At 40.1% G+C, this 18,198-nt stretch overlaps 1 protein-coding gene across 1 annotated transcript; it reads right to left on the bottom strand.

Moving 5' to 3' along the window:
• Positions 1 to 300: 300 nt before the first annotated feature.
• SLC39A6 (solute carrier family 39 (zinc transporter), member 6) lies at positions 301 to 17,409 on the bottom strand. Its single transcript, XM_010143430.1, has 9 exons — positions 16,693 to 17,409; positions 15,238 to 15,418; positions 14,820 to 14,989; positions 14,080 to 14,292; positions 12,277 to 12,346; positions 10,595 to 10,972; positions 3,412 to 3,492; positions 1,235 to 1,425; positions 301 to 453 (listed from the first exon to the last, which is right to left on the bottom strand). The coding sequence occupies exons 1-9, from the start codon at positions 17,407 to 17,409 to the stop codon at positions 301 to 303; spliced, it is 2,154 nt and encodes a 717-aa protein (XP_010141732.1).
• Between the last annotated feature and the right edge of the window lie 789 nt (positions 17,410 to 18,198).

Below are 18,198 nucleotides of genomic sequence, written 5' to 3'. Positions count from 1 at the left end.
AAAAAACCCCAAACCTATCCACACCCCCCGCCACCCTGACAACATTTCTTTAACAGATTTGGCACTTTCACCATGTTTTACTAAGTACAACTTTCCATAGTACCACATGCAATGCTAAATCCTAAGTGAAAAAAACCTTACAATGTTCATTTCTATCAGGGGGAGAAGGGACGGACGCAACAACAGCGCACACAAATAAAAGTATCTAGTCTATACCAAACGTACCTCTCCATCAGAGAATTTAACCGAAAAACCTACCACTTATAATTTAACACCAAGCTCTCTTCCTGGCAACCAGCATTACAGGTTTATGCTGAATACAATCTTATGTTCAAATACAGAGATAAGCAGCATTATCCCAAAACCCAACAGAATCCCAGCGTTCTGTAACAGGAAGTACCCCCACCAGCTACATCCATGATCGCTGGCATCATTGTGGAGCATTTCAGGCACCTAAACAAACAAGAGTTAAAAATAAACTTTTAAGAAAAAAGCCTTCAAAATAAACTCTGACTTCAACCCCAGTTCTTCAGCCATGAGGCAGCGGAGTCTTACTCCTCCAGCCTTCCCTGCTGACTGCTTTAACTTTACTCCTTGAATTAGGTGTCACTCAACATGAACAACATTAGAGTTGACTTGATATTTAGAGAAGCAGAGAATCCGCAGACTTCTAATTACTGTTTTCATGATAATTATGCTGATGTCTTAAGCCAGCCTTTTTACTCAGTAAATGATTATCTACCAACGGATTTAATCAAGTCACACTGAGAATTTCCTTCTTAAGAAGCTTCCACAAACATTTGTACTTTTGTACAAACATACTTCTGAGGTACAGTCTCAGTTTTAATACAATTCTGTCTTCATTCCAAGAAGCCATAATGATTTAATGCAAAAGCTGAAGCACATTTGGTGCTGTAAGCATGCAGCTTACAGTCTTACTGGGTATCTGCTGTACTAGCCACTGTCAGGGCACATTTTTTACTCTGCTTTTGCTGTTATCAGCCTCTGTTTAACAACTGAGGGAGTAACAGTCTCTATTCCTACAGTGATCTAAGTGATCTTCCACCTGCACGTTTAACTGTGCACTCACACTGCATACTCGCACCTGCGCCTTCAAGCACAGAAAAAGTCAACTGAGGGAGAAAAGATGGAAGAATTTATTTTGAGATCAAAATATAATTAGGATTAATTCTTAACTATGTTACTTAAAATTCAAGTAGGTCCAGCCACTTACCATATCCACAAGAGCCACGTACATGAACAAGCCAGCAGTAAGTGCAAATATCCACATGGAAACGTTGTCTGCATAATGACCGATCAGAATCCCGGTCGCCATGCCCAGATAGGCCAGCATAGCTGACAGAGCGTTGTACAGCACAGCTTGCTTGACAGTCATACCAGCTTTCAGGAGTACAGCAAAATCTCCTACAACAAGGAAAACCAAAGCAAAGTTGAATGAATACAACTGTCGCAGTATTCGTCAGTTCTCCCCTTACTAACAAGGTTACTAAACTACTTTTATGCGGTTGTCTCCCTTATTTTTTTACTTCCATAAAATCAGAAATCAGTGGGGCACAGAAAATTAAAAAGCATGCATGAAGATCTCCACAGCAGCAAACACTAAGTTTATATCCTTAAAGTCTTGAGATTTTTGGACAAGCAGCTTTTCGCACAGTTTGCATTTAAAGCAACACTGTCAAATACTGCAATACCTGAGATGCATGAGCATTCTAAAGAAGTCCCTAAAATAAAATATTCCCACCTAATTGCAGAAGGCAACAGTGATGATTCCATTTATTAGCCTGTAACTGCTCTTTGCACTTTCAAGTCTACCTGTTTCATAAATTCAGAAATACTGTATTTATTAGTTTCTATAAATGACCCTTCATGTCTTATATTCATTTGAAGGAATGACAGACTACAAGGAAGCAGCATCTTTTCCATAATGCAGAATAGAAATTTTTTTGTGTGTTTAGACAAATTAGATCTAAAACAGAGTAAAATAATATCAGCTTACTATTCGGAAGTAAAATGGATCCCATATAAAAACATATGTTATCTCCAGTTAAAGTAAACAAAAGCGATCTTCAAAGCTGAGCAATTTGTTACAACTGCTTTTCCCAGAAGATACTGCAATTAAGATGGACTGGTATGTTATAAACATTGCGTAGCATTAACAACAGAATGATCCAAATTTATTCCCAGCTACCTTCAGCCAGCCCCATCTGTTTCAGCATCCCTGTGCCACTTCAGGTCCTCTGTTTAAGAAGGTATTTCTATCAAGTTTTCTGTGCACGATTTAAATTTTAGAAGATTCTTCTTTCTTCCAAACCCAACAGAATATTTGAATCTAAAACTACCACATTCATAACATGGATTTCTTTTGTATATTTGTATTAACAACGCTTAGTACATGCAATTAAATACAAGTTCCACAATTCCCATGGAAATTATATTAAGATGAACAAGACTCAATTCCTCCCACGTCATAAAGCCAAATGCGTTTTCTCCAGAGGAGTATCAAATAGAATATACATCAAATGGTTTAATAAATAGTTTGATGTACATGCATTCCACCGTACACAAGCTCCATTAAAGAAAACTGAACACTCTATTTCTAGGGAATTAAACCTTAAAAAAGTGCAAGCAAACTATTCTTGCCCCATTCTGTACACCAGGTATGACTGGGGCCATGACAGCTAAGAAAGAAATACCAGCTGCCATTCAAAAGGATTCAACAGTTGGAAAGATCAGCTTCATTCCCAGTTAAACTGAGCAGCTATGTCCTGTTCTCACAAGCTGCCCTGCAAAAGGGCCAAATACTAAACTTGAAACAGAAATGCAATACCATGAGAAATTATGGTGATGAATTTAAAACCACTTGAGCTTGAAAGGCAAACTAGTTCTAGGAAAGATTTCTAAGTGGCTCCAAGTTTAATTTAGTGCTACAGCAGTTATACACAAGACAATGAAAAAGCTGCAAATGTTATGCAGAAAGGTGTTTGACTCATTGTGACCTTCCTTTAAACAGCACAAAACACAAGAAGAAAATTAAACAGAGATGCAAGAAAAACAAATTCTGACGTGCATTCTCCTGCAGTTCACAATTTATGCTTCCAAGGAGAATAAAAACCACAACTGAACTAGAAACAGGAGGCCAGATTGTAGGTAACTGCAAGAGACACTGAGTTTTCAAAGAAGTAGCTGAAATATTTGGATTTTTTAAAGGAAGATTAATTCCATTTTGAAATAAAACAGTCTTTAAATAAGGTAAAAGTTGAGTAGACAATTTGTCACCAATGAAGTTTTCTGACCAAATTTTAAGTGATTTTTATGCTGTGGCACAGTAATTCTCTAAAGTGCACCTCTAAGTACCCATACCTGCGGCACATGGGAATATTGAGATCTTACCTAGCTCATGAGGTAGTTCATGGCAAAATACAGCCACAGAAGTGCTTAAACCACTAGATAAACCTTCAGTAAAGGCTGCTCCTATAAAGACAGAAGGGAAAAAAAAACCCATGACATTACTGCACATTCAGACATCAAGTGCAGAAGCACTGCTGCATATGCTTTTATCACATTAGGACTATTAGTTAAATTTTTCCTATGCTTGTGGAAGCATTTAAACTGAACAACTGTTGTTTATAATTCATAAATTTCAAAATCAGAAGCAACATATAACCCTCCAATTAGTTAAAGCAATTTCACTATCTTAATACTGGACAAAGCCCAACACCTTTTGACAATGCAACCCTCCCAAAAAAATGCAATAAATGGAAATTGTCAGAGAAGACACTTTTTTTTTTTTTTTAAAGATACAAAGCTAGGCTTACAAAAATACAAAGCTTAACTGCCTTAGAGTCAGGCACTGGAAAAAGGTAAGCCACCTAAGTAGTAAGAGAGGCTATATAGTCACATGAACATCACCAGGGAAAGACCGAATTCTAAGGCAGCTTGCACATAAGTGAACTATCACACTTCTAAGTGGAGCAAAAAACTCAAAAACCTCCCTTAAAACCAGTCCAACAGTCCTCATCTTTGTTTTCTCCATTCCTGTTCCTTGCTGTTTTCCCTATTTGACAGAAGCTCAGGAGGAAGCAACACAGAGCAGGGCTGACGAGCTGAACCACAGCTCACATACAGCAGAGGAGGTCCCTGCAATGCGTGCTGTGGCACCCAGTGAAGGGGATGCAAGAAGTAGTAAGCAGACATTGTCTGTTCATTATCCTTCATCCAACGGGGGATTGAGAGGGTCTTCAAAGGAGGCAAGAGCCCAAGCGGCCTTCAGACTCAAGAGGAAGGTAGAACCAAAGCAGCACTGGAACAGGAAACATGAACTTCCAGACAGGCAAAATTTTAAAATAGTGAAGCCAGGGGACAGGAAGAATCCTCCATCTCCTCTTGCAGCTGCTAAGCTGAAGAACATGGTTACGGACCTGGCATCAGTGAGAGGTTATGCCTAGCCCAGCATATTCATTCATCACATCAGATTAGGGCCAGCAACACAAAAAGAAAGAATGTATTTTTAATGATAGGAGATTCTCTCCTATGCAGGATTCAGGGCAAAGGCAGAGCTGCCAACTAGAACTACAGCAGTGAAGTCCACTGCTTGCCCAGAGTCTGCCTTGCTGATGCTGTGGAGACACCACCAAAGCTCTTTGGCCTGTCACGGAAGATGTAGATTGCCTAGAATAGAGAGAATACAAGTCACTTGCGATTTTGCCTATGTGCATAAAGGAGCTCCTTGACTGCACAGAGCTCCAGTGTAAAACTACTTTTGACTGCAGTTCCTTGTTCCTATCAAGTCTCTTGGACAAGATCAGAGTAACACTAGGAACATGGTTACAAACCACCTAACCAAGAAAAGGTGGTGGATATGGCTACCTGTGAACAAGCACGTAAGACATCACCATTCACACGAGTTTTCAGCTGGAAGGTAACAGCACTGGGCACACAATCCAGAATGCTCCTTAATTGTGTTGGTGATGGTTTCGTGATACAAATGATAGAAGAGCCAGCCAGTATTAGAGTTCTACTTGACATGCTGTTCACAAACGAGGAAGAGCTGATGACAAATACAGCAAAAAACAGCTTCTTGAGCTCCAGTGAGCATGATGTAACTGAATTCAGGATACAAAAGGAGGCTAGGAAAGAAAAAAGCAAAATTAGGACTCTATAGATTTTAATGAAGCCAAGTCTAACTTAAGAAAGTGCAGGGTACTGCACTTCTACCCTGGGAATCACAAGCGTCCAGAAGAGGTGGCTGATCTGTAAAGCACACTTAACAGAGTGCACAAATGAACTACCCTTTTTGTGCAGGAACACCAGGACTTCCAGCAGAAAACACCCAGCTAAGCAGAGCATCTCTGAACAAATTAAGACTCAAAAGGAAGCACACAAAAAAAACAGAAACAAGGACTGGCAATGAGGAAGATAAAAGCAGTAGGATAAAAGGAGGAAGACCAAAGCCGAGCTGGAGCTAAGACTAACAAGACACCAAGGATAACAATAAACAGTTCTACAGGAATTCTAGCTGAGAAAGTTCAGGAAAAATTTGGGTCTGTTCATGGATGGCAAAGAGAACCAAGCAGTAGACCTAAAAAGAGGCTGAAGCACTAGCACCACCTTCATCTCAGTTCTCAAAGACAAAGCCAGATCCAAGTAGAATTCCAGAAAGAACGGGACAGTGAACAGCAGAGAAGCAACAGTTTAGAGATACTTAGAAAAAATGGAAATGCTCAGATGCATCTCAGGATGGGACTCACCCAAGGGTGCTGACAATGTTGACTGATGTGACTGGAAGGCTGCAGGCTACCATCTATGGAACACTGAGGCTATAGAAGGCCCCAGTGGAACTCTGGGTAAAGGATAACATTATTCCTATCTTTAAGAAAGGCAAAGGACAGGGATCAGGAAACAGTCACCCTCACCTCAGTTCCTGGGAAGATCACACTGAATACCCTCTTCAAAGCTCTCTCCAAATGCTTGACCCAGCTTGAAGAAATAACTGACTACAGAGATGACAACAGCAGTGAATATGACAGAACTTGACTTTAGTGGTATTTCTGACACTATCTCCTACAGCAGTCTCACCTGAGAGCAGGGAAAATATGGGCTTGACAGCTCAATGATTGGACATTGGCTAGACTGCTGGGCTAACAGGGCTTGGTGGTTGGCTAGTAACAAGTAGAGTTCACCAGAACAAATAGCATGACCCATTTTCTTCAATATCTTCACTGCTGATCTGGATGAAACAGACTGCACCATCAGAAAATTTGCAAATGATATTGAGGGGCACGGGACAGAAAGTAGGGGCTGAGTTGACACATCAGTTGCTAGAGCTGTAGACATGACAGACCATGGTAAAATTGAAGACTAGGCCAGCAGGAACCTTACGAAGTTCAAGGAGGAGAAGTAAGAAATTCTGCATGTGGGGCAGAATAACCTCATGCATTAGTAGTACAAGGTAGGAACTGACTGGCTGAACTAGCAGCCTTCCCAAAAAAGGGTCTAAAGATTATAGTAGACAGGTTGGATATGAGAAAAGTGTGCTCTCATTGCAAGTACAGTGAACGAGAAACTGCGCAGTCTTAGGAGAAGCAAGGCCAGCAGGTTAAGTTCTTATCCTCCTCTGCTAAGTACTGGTGAGGCTGTTCCTAGGATTCTCTGTCCACTTCGGGGTGTCCCATTCGAGATGGACACAAATACTGTCCAACAGAGGCTGACAGGATGAGCAGAGGTCTACAGCATAAGGTCTAAAAGCTTGAGGAAGCAATGTATAGTTAACCTCCCTCTCCACCAGACTAAGGGGTGGTCTAACAGCAGCTTGCAAGTACCCTTAGTGCAGTCACAAATAGGAAGGAGCTGAATTCTTCAAAGTAGTAGCAGATGACACAAAAGAGGGGAGAGGCTGCAAATCATGCTTTGGGGGGACATAAACACTCCTTATTAAGAGACAGTAGTGCAACTTGAAGAGGTCAGCCACAGACGTGGTGGAATCTCCCCATCTGTGGAGGTTTTCAAGGCTGTGCTGTCATCATTGACCCAATTTAGTGTTCCTAAGAGCTGTTTCAAGCAGAAGGTTTAACTAGATGGCCTCTCTAGAGGTCTCCCAGTTCCGTAACTCTATGAAGTCAAACTCACGATACACAGTGTGCAAGACAAATGCTGTTTTGACTTAAGCCCTCAGCAGGAGTGTGTTCATGGCTCGCTAAAATATTCAATCACAGTCCACACAGTAATTAACAGGCAAGTGTCAGGAGTTACTGCTACTTGACTAGTGAAAGAGGTATATACACGCTGTCAATCTTCACTAGGCGTCAGTCTGTTTCGCCCACCCCCAAACACTGCTCTATAGTTTTGGAGTCAGATTCTGAGACAGATAGGTAACTACAGTTATCTCCTACTCACAGCAGAGGATTCATCAGCGTTCAGTCAGGCTTTAGTTTGAGAGAACTAGGGAAGTAGAGGAAGGCAGAAGGTAATTACCTTCTCTCATGCCTACATCCTCACTAATCCTCAAGTTCCTCTATGCTACGGTCTCCACACAATGCTTTCCCAGTTGTATCACTTATTAGAGGAAAACTAAAAATACAAGAATCCAGCTTAATCACACATGGTACATCTAACTTTGGGATCACAAAGACAAGCCAAAAAACCCTGACTGCTCTGCAAAGTACCTAGGTGGCTCATAGCCGGGATACCGTATGGATACCGTATGGATACCGTATGGATACCGTATGGATACCGTATGGATACCGTATGGATACCGTATGGATACCGTATGGATACCGTATGGATACCAACCAAAGCACAACCTTAAATAACAGGAGTATCTATTTTTATTTTTCACTGCTAAAAAGGTGTCTTGAAACATTAACTGAAGATTACATTAATATCTCCGGTACTATCCCCTCTCGAGAAGCTGATGTAACAGTATCATGGCATCTTAAAGTGTACTTTTAAGACATCACCTCTCTCAAGAGTTAAAGGAAAAAATACATATGCAAGATTAGTGTAAAAATACTGTTCTGCATTTTAGTTATGTAGTTGAAACTACATAGAAAAGTTCAAATCACAGAAGATCATTCTGTACGAATTAGTCAAATGCAACTGTTCCAAGCTTTAAGAGAAAAATAAGCACTTTTAAATCTTGTTCCTACATAATTAGCAGAACAGACTGAGGAAAAGAGTTATTAATAAATGAGGAAAGTTATGAATAGCAAATCACATTAAATGAATGAACTTAAGTGAAGCGTTTCTCTGGCTAAAGTGATCCTCACAGAAGCATCTACATCTTCATTTAAATACAGGTAAAATACGATGTAAGTAGTATTGGCATTTTCATGACATCATCAAATCGATGTTTTTCTATAATACTTTTGAGCACATCCAGAACTGAAGGAAATCCACATTTCTATGAGCTGAACAAGCTACACAGCAGGACCTCAAAAAGCTATTGCTCTCACTTGTTCAATAAGCCTTTATTAACCTTTCTCATACTTTTCCCTTTATAAGTCACAGCTCCTTCCCAAAGCTCCCTAATGCTAAGAGGTAATTGATTCTGCGTGTCATTTGTATGCAAATCCTCCTCCTTCTACCACATTTTCACTACTGATCTACTCTGAAATTTACATTCCATACTTCAACTTTAATCAAAACTGAGATTAAATCAGGTCTCTTTTCACCTTATACTTTGAATTGACTGAATCTGAACAACTGCAAATACTGCTGTGAGAAAATGGTTATTATTGGGTTTTCTCCTCAAACAAGAATGAGCTTCTTTCTACAATAAAATTTACAAAGACTGATACTGCTGAATTGACCCCAGCACACTATACAAGCTGGAAATCAATCCAATACCTGCAAAGATTAGTTGTAAACACTAAAGTCAAGATTACGAGAGACTAGCTAAGAACTCAAGATTACTGATTTGACTTCACTTTTGATAACTGACTTTAACCTTTAAATTTAAAAATAGCTGTAGCCCACCTCCCCTTTTAGAAAAAAAAAAAAAAAAGAGTGACTACCCAAACCTGACCTCCCAGCCAGAAGTCCAAAACATGATATTCAATCTGTTATTTTTTGTGATAAAGAAGTATTTTCACTGAAGCATTGTCAAAAAAGACTGAACAACTATAATATGCAAAGGAAAAATAGGGACATGAACAAAAAGTTAAATGTTCTGTTTACATGTAAAATAACTGTTTATACTGGTTTAAATTTAAAAATAAACACAACAAATGGGCTACTATGCTCAACTTCTAAGAACAAGATTTGGAGTAGACTATGACTGGTGTTTAAAAGTATACAATTTTTTAAATTATTTTTCCAAGAAGAGCGACTGAGCCTGTTTTAAGGCTGAGAACACCACACTAAGCATCTGAAGCAATCTACTTATGCCTCACTCCTTTAATTGATATAGACACTCTTAATCCAAAAATCTGCATAAAGGCAACGTATAGCGACTTCCTTGGCATCTCCCCCAGGAATCCTATTTCTGACAGGAAACAGCTAACTAATGTCCTATTAATGAATGCCCTACTTACAGTTCCTAGGACACAAAACCAGCACAGACCTTCTCTGAAGGTTAGTACAAGCACTAATGAGAACTGCAAAGACGCTCTTTAGCGGATGGTAAGATCTGAGAATCTGGATGTGGCAGGACTGCTACGTAAGAGCACCTCAGAGAACACAATGCCTTAGACCAAATTCATTTTGGTAAAGATGAACGCATGCCTACCTCCCAAAGCACAAGAGTCACACATATACAGCGTCTAATCTATTTGGGTAATTTCAGGCTACCGCAGATTGAAACCAGGGTGCCATCTCCCCATCACTGGTGCTCTGCGGAAATTTAATCACAGCCCAGATATGCAATGCAATCTGAAGTTGCTGCCGAACAAGTGAGGATGGGAGAGACAGAGAAATAAAGAAGCCAATGATACTAGTGGCCTGACTGAAGTGAAAAAACACACAGTTACTTTACATGCGACCAAAAAGACAAGCTTGTCTTAAAAAAAAAAAAATTAAAAAATTGCTGAACACTTGCAGGCATACAAAGTCAGCTCCAAGTCCTATGTACTGTTTTATAAGCATAGCTTCAGCTTTGAAAAACGTTAGCTTTAACTTTCCTAGAAGTAGGAAATAAAGGCAAAGTTTATAGATTTTCTGAAGAACCACAGCTGTAAGCACGTAATTTCTGTTCCGTTTGTCACTAACCTCCAGGTTGTTAAATTGCAGGTTTTACTTACTCATTCAGTGTGCTATCAGCTAGAAGTTTAGGGTTCAAAGATCCACCACTAATTATGTTCCTAATAAAGAGGTAAGTGACAGTAAGAAGACTTTGCTGTCCAAAGTTTATAGATTTTCTGAAGAACCACAGCTGTAAGCACGTAATTTCTGTTCCGTTTGTCACTAACCTCCAGGTTGTTAAATTGCAGGTTTTACTTACTCATTCAGTGTGCTATCAGCTAGAAGTTTAGGGTTCAAAGATCCACCACTAATTATGTTCCTAATAAAGAGGTAAGTGACAGTAAGAAGACTTTGCTGTCCCCACATACAGAGCTGAAGTTTCCAAGCTAACGCTTACCGATTGCTAGGCCATCGCTAAAGTTGTGCAGTCCATCTCCCATAATCACCATCCATGCCAGAGTTGCTATCCCTGCATCCTTCAGTTCTTCACGTGAGTAGCGCTGACTGTGACTGTGGGGATGATGGTTCTGATGATGATGGTGATGCAAAATATGATGGTAGTCATGGTGATGATGACTAAGATGATCTGTCTGTCCTAGAGTATCATGTAAGTGAGAATGACATTTGTTTCTACAGCCCCTGGACACGTATTCATTTTCAACCTCCTCTTGATGAGAATGAGCTATCATCACTTCTTCTTCTTCTTGTACAGTTGGCTGCTGAGAAATGAAGGGCGATGGATCTTGAGAGTCTGTCCCTAGATAACCCTCAGGACCTGTTACAAAAACCACAGAGTATAACATTACACATTTTTTAAAAAGTCACCTAGGAAGCAGAGATACAATAAACAAGTTGAATACGTGATGCAGTAAACACACTAGCAAGTCTAGAAGTTGAGACTGATACCCCAGCTTCTCATACCAAAGTTTCTTCCCCAAGAGTTTCCGCAACTTATTCTTCTTTTATCTGATTGCTGAGATAATTACCAATAGTTCAATATAAGAAAAGCTTTTAGTTTCTTTCTCCTGCTACTGAGGTAGCCACTCCATTATGGCCACACATGCCTCCTAAAAGGTAAAAAAGCCTTTAATCGAAGACCCAGCGCAATTCAAACACAACAGCATATGGCTCTGTGTCCCAGTTTCACAGCATGAAGGCTGTTAATTCAATTGCTTCAGAAAGACAAAGTGTCTGTAAAGGATATGTCATTTATTCATCTTCTGGATGAAGAGTAAGAATGCAGAGGAGGCTTATGTTATAGATAATTTTGGAAACTCCTGTATTTCATATAAAAACAGGAGCTTAAGGTTGAACAGCTGAAAAAAATAAACACTCAAAAAGAAAGTCATCAACACAGACCATGAAACGTCCTCATATAAACCTTAGTGGCACTCTAAGGTTAGTTATTCTAGCTAACTTCTAAAACTTGCTAAATTCTTCCCCTGGAATTAAATTAATCAGTACACTTCTTTTTTGCATTAGCAACAACCCTTTTGTCATAAAATTATTCTGAAAAACTGAATGCCTCTTATAGTCACAAGAGCTAACAAGTATCTAGGGAGGTGTGTTTTGGCTTACTGGATGATCTTGGGGACACATGATCATTTGCAGTCCAAATACTTCAAGTAACCTCCAGGATTTTAGATTATCAATACTCAAACTAACAAAATCTCTACTTAAGACACACAGAAATCTAAATAATGGATCATGCACATAACATCTAACAGCCTAAAGAAGGGTGGAAGCCAGTAGGTACAGCTGTAGTTGCAACAGGCGGAGTCAGAAGAGCCTCACAGAATGCCTCGGGCTTCAGCTGTTAAATCCAAAATTAAAAGGCTTAAGGTTTCAAAACTGTGAATTTACTACTCCCAACCTACTGATCCTTTTGAAAGGAAAGCAGTAAAGAGAGCTAGTCCACTACATATCAATGCACAGACAGGTTTTGTTTTGAAAATATTTCAGGTAGGTAGTGATCCAACCTACAGGAAGAGGAAGCAGATCTATGGGCTGCCATAGGTCAGGTGGTTTTTTAACAATGGTGCCACAAAAGAACAACTGTGAGATATTATTGAGACTTACGATCATCCGCGTCTAACTTATCTTCATTCGCCGAAAACTTCTTACTTTCGCCATCATCTTCATTTTTTTTCTTATTCCAAAAGAAAATACTGCAGTTACGAATATTTTACATATTTTTCAGGATATGCATGAGCAACATTATACTCACAATATTTATGCAGCCTGCCCAGAAAAAGGACAATGTGGAAGCCTCACAAAGAGTGCAGAAGAGGAACATCAGAAACTCAGCCAAGTGCAGTAAGACAAAGGTTCCTCAGGCTCCACAGGAGGGGAAAAAGAAAAACCTCAAACAAAACTAACAAACCCCAAACAAACCCACATTTTGCAGGAGGAATACACAGAGGGGTTCATCTGAGAAGCGAAACACACCAAGTTATTCCACTAATTCTTTTCCATTACAAGTTAGTATAATGTTTTTTTCTAGTGTACTGAAGGAAAACCAAGTAAAATCTCTAATCATTGCTCACTAGTGTGTGTTTCACAACATTTTATGATCAATGACTCAGTACCTAGAAGAGCGTAATTAGTTTAACAGGAAATCTATTCCCAGTGGCTGAGAGAAGTACACAGAAAATACCTGCCTTGCTCGCAACTCTTCATGTCTTCTCTGCAAATAAATTTAACTAGAGCTAGGGAAAGGAATCCTGTTGCTTACAGTTAGTTTAGTGTCAGTATAAATGACACCAACACAACCTCCCGTGACCAAAGTAAAGAGCTTGCGTGGTGTCTGCTCTACGACTGCTGCCTTAATGACCAATTGAACAATACAGCTAAACAGAAATTATCAATCACCATGGTAGACTAGAAATTAGCCATTTTGCAGCTAAGTAATTAGTAGTTTACTTTCTTCAAGCAAAGCTTAAGATATTGCCAGCTTTTACTGCATCTTTTTTACAAAGTCAACCTTCACATTATTGTTTATTCCTGACTCCACTAGTCTTTAAAGAACTCGGTTACCAGTAATTGCAGAGTTGCCAACATTTATGACCTGCCAAAATTCAGTTATTATTTACCCTCCACACAAAAACCAGCACCATAATCTGAAAGCTGTATTGCTCTTCTTTTTGAGGGGAAAGAAGGAAAAGAACTGAGGGGCTTGACTGTGTTTCCACGTGGCATGCTACCTGGAGAAATCACTTCCTACAGTGTAGTCAGATGCTTTTTATGTAATCACCCTCCACACAAAAACCAGCACCATAATCTGAAAGCTGTATTGCTCTTCTTTTTGAGGGGAAAGAAGGAAAAGAACTGAGGGGCTTGACTGTGTTTCCACGTGGCATGCTACCTGGAGAAATCACTTCCTACAGTGTAGTCAGATGCTTTGTTTGGAATCACTTACTGCCACCCTCACCCATTTTGTGCAAGTGCCTCCCCTCAACAGGTGCACAATAATGGTACAAGGCCATCTGATTTCATCCAGCATGAGAATTCAGGTAATAACAATAACAGTTCAGATAGGCAGCTTTATAATTGCCTTGAGAAGTCAGAGGGAAGTCAAGAATGGACATAACTCCTGTTAAAACAAAGGGTGCAACTGGATCTTTGCTTATTAAGTGCCAAGCCTGTACTATATGTCTGGTTAAGGAAACAGCTCAGAGCCCTTCCGTATCAGGACCACACAAAAAAAAGTTGCCATGTAGTTTCAAAGTATACATTTCACTGACATAAGTGACATTATAACACTAATCGAGTCTGAAGTCACTACTAAATTCAGACAGATATGATACTCATAGAAGGTTTTTATAAATGTATTCAGAAATGGTCATGCAATACAACTTCACTTCAAAATACTAGTTCCTCTACCTTTTTCTTCTTGTCTTTAAACTGCTTTATTAAAGTGATCAAATGCTCCACTAGAAACATGAAATACAAGCCTCCAAGTGCTGTAAGTCCCTTCCATGTGGAATCCAGGTAAGCACTCTCCTCTGTACTTTGAAAAACAAGATGTTTGAACGTAGAGCCTTTGTTTTGTTCAAGCACAGGCTTTTCGTGGTGATGGTGATGGTTTCCATGAGACTAGGGGGAGAACCACATGGGGAAAGTCATTATATTCAAAAGAACTGATAATATTAGAAATACAGAAAGCATGTTTCACATTCTTCACTGAGTCTGAAGCCCAGACTAGACAATTTTCATCAGACAAACGCTCTGGATACAAACTCAATAAATTATGATGAAATCTGCTGATAGCAAGACACACTGCAAGGACTGTGAGCATGCCTGGTACTCACCCTCTCACTGAGGCTACATCCATACTGCTCAACACAAGAGGCACAACAGCCCCCACAAAAGTTCCTGACACCATCGAGGAAACTGCATTTTAAGCAGTTTAGATTGAGGGACAAAGGTGTGAAGTTCTTACACTAAGATCTGTGAAACGAGTAGGTGTTCCAAATGGGAAACGTCTCCATTAATCTTCTTTACAAATTTACCTTACTCACCAAACAGGTATTCATTAATAGGGATTAAAATTGCAGCTAAGTACAGATGGGTGTCAAATTACCTGCTTTGAGCTAATGAATGAAACAGCAATTAATACTTACGTGTGGAAGGAGATGTAAGAAAGCATCTCCACTCAAAGTCCCCACAGCCAATGCCACAAGAAAACTTAGAAGAAATTTGAAAAATACGCGATTCATCAGTGGCACCAATATAACACCCAATAAGGAAAGAAAGCTGATAACAGAGATGGATATAAAGCCACCAATCCAAGCTGGTAAAAAAAAGGAAGAAAACAGGAATAAATATCAGATATATGAGACTGATTGCTTAATATTCCCATTATCAAACACTCCTGATCGTTTGATTTATCAGATGTTGCCAAAATTACCACAAAGATTTCTCTCTAGACATGGTCAAACACCAAAAGAAACTTACAACCTCCTTCAACTTTGAAACAGGTTTCTCAAATTATAACCAACATAAAGGGGTTTCCCATTCCACATTAAAAAAACAACTTACCTATTTGCAGAGAGTAACTTTTTGGAGGATTTTCAGCTTTTTCACTAGTTGCATGGACTATGCAGTATTTGCCATCAATCTGATTAATAAGAGCTGGACAGAGGTAACTAAATTCTGTAGCCGTCAACAATTCTTGAGTTCCTATTCCATGGGACTGCATGAGTTTTGACGCACTGGAGCACTGTGGAAAGATGCGTGTTAAAGAACCAAAATACCATGATAGATCCCCAGAGGACTGCAGGAACCATTTCAACTGAAATGCAGTGGCACCACGTGAAAACGGTAGTATCATCAGTAATTAAAAACTGGTAACAAACCAATTTAGTAAGAACCGTACCTCCACGTCCCTTCTGGCCAAGAAAGCTAGTTTGGCAGTCCTGGTAGATGATGCCTAATTATCACTCATTCTCAGCAGAAGGAGGTCATACGCTTTGCTGCGCAAACAGGAAAAGCCTAATGCTTCTCACTCAGTCCTTGAGCCATATAAGGAACTAGTTACAAGGTTAAACGCCTTTTTTATAGAAGTGATTACTATGGAAAGTCTTGTACAAAACACGTTCTGCATACACTTCCTCCAGAAAAGCGTTCCCCGCTGTACAACCTACAGTCTTGCTGGGTTTAAGTACAGTAGTACTTCTGCTCTGACTGTGCAGAACACAGCTAACAACCTGTGAATTCACTACCTACAATTACACACTTCACAACACCCACTCCAATCGCCTGGCATGGCTGCAGACATTAAGACCCCAGAGAGTCACTTGCCTTTTAAAGCCTTTAACAGAGAAGGCTCCGATTAGGGAAGAGACCACTGGGCTTTATCAGCACTCATTTTCACTATTTTAAAGTAACAGGTATTATTTTTCAGCAATCTTTTTTTACAGTTGGTCTCTACATAAAATCTCAAAGAAGATGGGGAGGAAGCGGGTTGAAGGAGAAATGTGCCCCTTACTTCCCTGCAGGTCCAGTCTATCTGCCATAGGATTGTCTAACACCTGTGAGGCAGCTTGGGTAAGAACGACAGTATTTTAACTAGATTGTTTTACTTCCACCACATTATTGGGAAAACAGCACAGATATCGGCTTTAAGGCAGGACAGCAAGTTTTAAATTTGAGTTGTTTTTCATTTTTTACTAATATTTTAAAATAACATGAAAATAATATATACAACCAAGTGTATGTTTATACTTAATATAAGTATACTAAGCATATTTCTTTTTTGGAAAAAATAATTAAAAACAACTCGATTGCATATATATTTTTGTCTGAGCTTGTGACCATAACACAATATTCCTTCAAAATGTTAACTTTCCTTGAGAGCTGTTTTGTGTGTTTTGCTACGAGCACTCTTACACCACAAAGCCTGTACCCAGATAAATGATAACCACCTGACAAATAAGCTGTAACAACATTCCCAGTGGATGTGGACTCCCGAGAATACAACAGAATCAGTCTCACCTCTTGGGTATTTTGGTTTTTCAGTTTAGAATACAGGTAACTTCCTCTTTCTGCCTCCTTCAGAGTGGCGCGCGATTCATTTGCTTTGCTGCTCCCAGGCCAGCTTGTATTGCTGCCACCAGTGACGTTACTGGCGTTAGGGCTGGTCAGGCCTAAGCGAGCAACCGCCCTGACTTCTCCAGGTTGCACGCTCTGAAATTCAGAGTGGCTATCTGTGGGAGCAGCGATGACAGACGCTGTTATTTCACTGACGGTGTTCTTGCTACGCGCAAAGTTCTGCTGACGTTCTACATTCTCTCCTTTGTGGGGCTCCTTTGAGTGACTGTTCCTGTGGTCTTTGTTAGCATCAGGCCCATGGTTTGGACAAATAGTCTTCTCCGAGTTTTTACTTGATGAAACATGATTATGATGGTGATGAACGTGGTCGTGATCATGGTCTGTTTTAATCCTTTTCATTTTATCTATACCTATGTTCTGGAGCAGTTTTCTAAACCCTTCAATCGACAGAGAGTTGTTTTCTCCATAACGATTAAAAAGTTCCTGAAGGTGAAACTTCTGTATTAATCCTGCCAAGTCAATATTAACGCCAGCGGCCTTTTCTGGAAAAGTCCTCTCTGAGGTATGCACAACAGTAACTGTCTCCACCCCGTGATGATAACTTTCATGCAGTAGGATGGAAAACAACACAAGGAAAGTGACCAATACTGTACTCTCCATTGCAGTTCCTTTCTAGCAGTGAAAAAATTCTAGAAAAAAGAAGAAAATTCCAACAGCTTGCATAAACCTGATGACATCTTCGTCTGTAACAACGTTTCATAATTTGTTTAAACAAGAGAAACCCACAACAAACCACACCCTGCTCCAAGTATCAATGCTGCATCAACGGTCATTTAAATTCCTTACGAATCCAGGAGTTTTCCCAGATGCGTGACCTCAGGCAAGAGGAGGTGAAGCTGCATACCACAGTGAAGTCACTGGCCATAAACACCCCCAGGTGTAAGCTTACCTCCGTTTAGCTTGGCATGAGTCAGTTTTCTAAGGCAAGCTCAACAATGAGAGCATTCTCAAGGGCGCACCCAGTCCTAGGTTAGGCTTGTCTTGTGCTTATAAAAAGCCTTATCATTTCTCTTAGCAAGCAGCAAGTAGTATAAATTATGTGCTCCCAAGCTTCCATCAGGATTTCCCGGAGCTCACAGCAAGCCAGAGGAACGAGTTTCCAGCACTCCACAAAAAATATTTTTTGTGCTGTCACATTTTATCTGTGCTTTAACCCTGCTGTAGCACAGCTCCTTTCGGTAGCAGGAGGATGGCTGCTGTGGACCAGATGTTCGCAGGTGTGACCGCTTGTGTACTTTATCCCATACACGCTCTACCGAGCCCAGGAGCCGACTGACACCCGGGCTGCGTACAGGACATGGCGAGGGGCACCGAGAACAAAACCTAATGAGAGAACCTGACACTCTTCGGTAATACTGGAATCGGTCCTAACACCCCAGCACCACCGCC

Source organism: Buceros rhinoceros, unplaced genomic scaffold (assembly GCF_000710305.1).
Source record: "Buceros rhinoceros silvestris isolate BGI_N320 unplaced genomic scaffold, ASM71030v1 scaffold30719, whole genome shotgun sequence".
Taxonomy (NCBI): domain Eukaryota; kingdom Metazoa; phylum Chordata; class Aves; order Bucerotiformes; family Bucerotidae; genus Buceros; species Buceros rhinoceros.
Note: the sequence above shows the minus strand (reverse complement) of the source record. Positions and strands in the feature narration are given on the sequence as shown.

Coding starts and splice junctions, on each gene's coding strand:
- SLC39A6 (XM_010143430.1), bottom strand. CDS start 17,409: ATGGAGAGTACAGTATTGGTCACTTTCCTTGTGTTGTTTTCCATCCTA. Junction 3,493..10,594: donor TAGCGATGGCCTAGCAATCG/GTAAGCGTTAGC, acceptor CTGTCTTTATAG/GAGCAGCCTTTACTGAAGGT. Junction 1,426..3,411: donor TGAACTACCTCATGAGCTAG/GTAAGATCTCAA, acceptor TCCTTGTTGTAG/GAGATTTTGCTGTACTCCTG.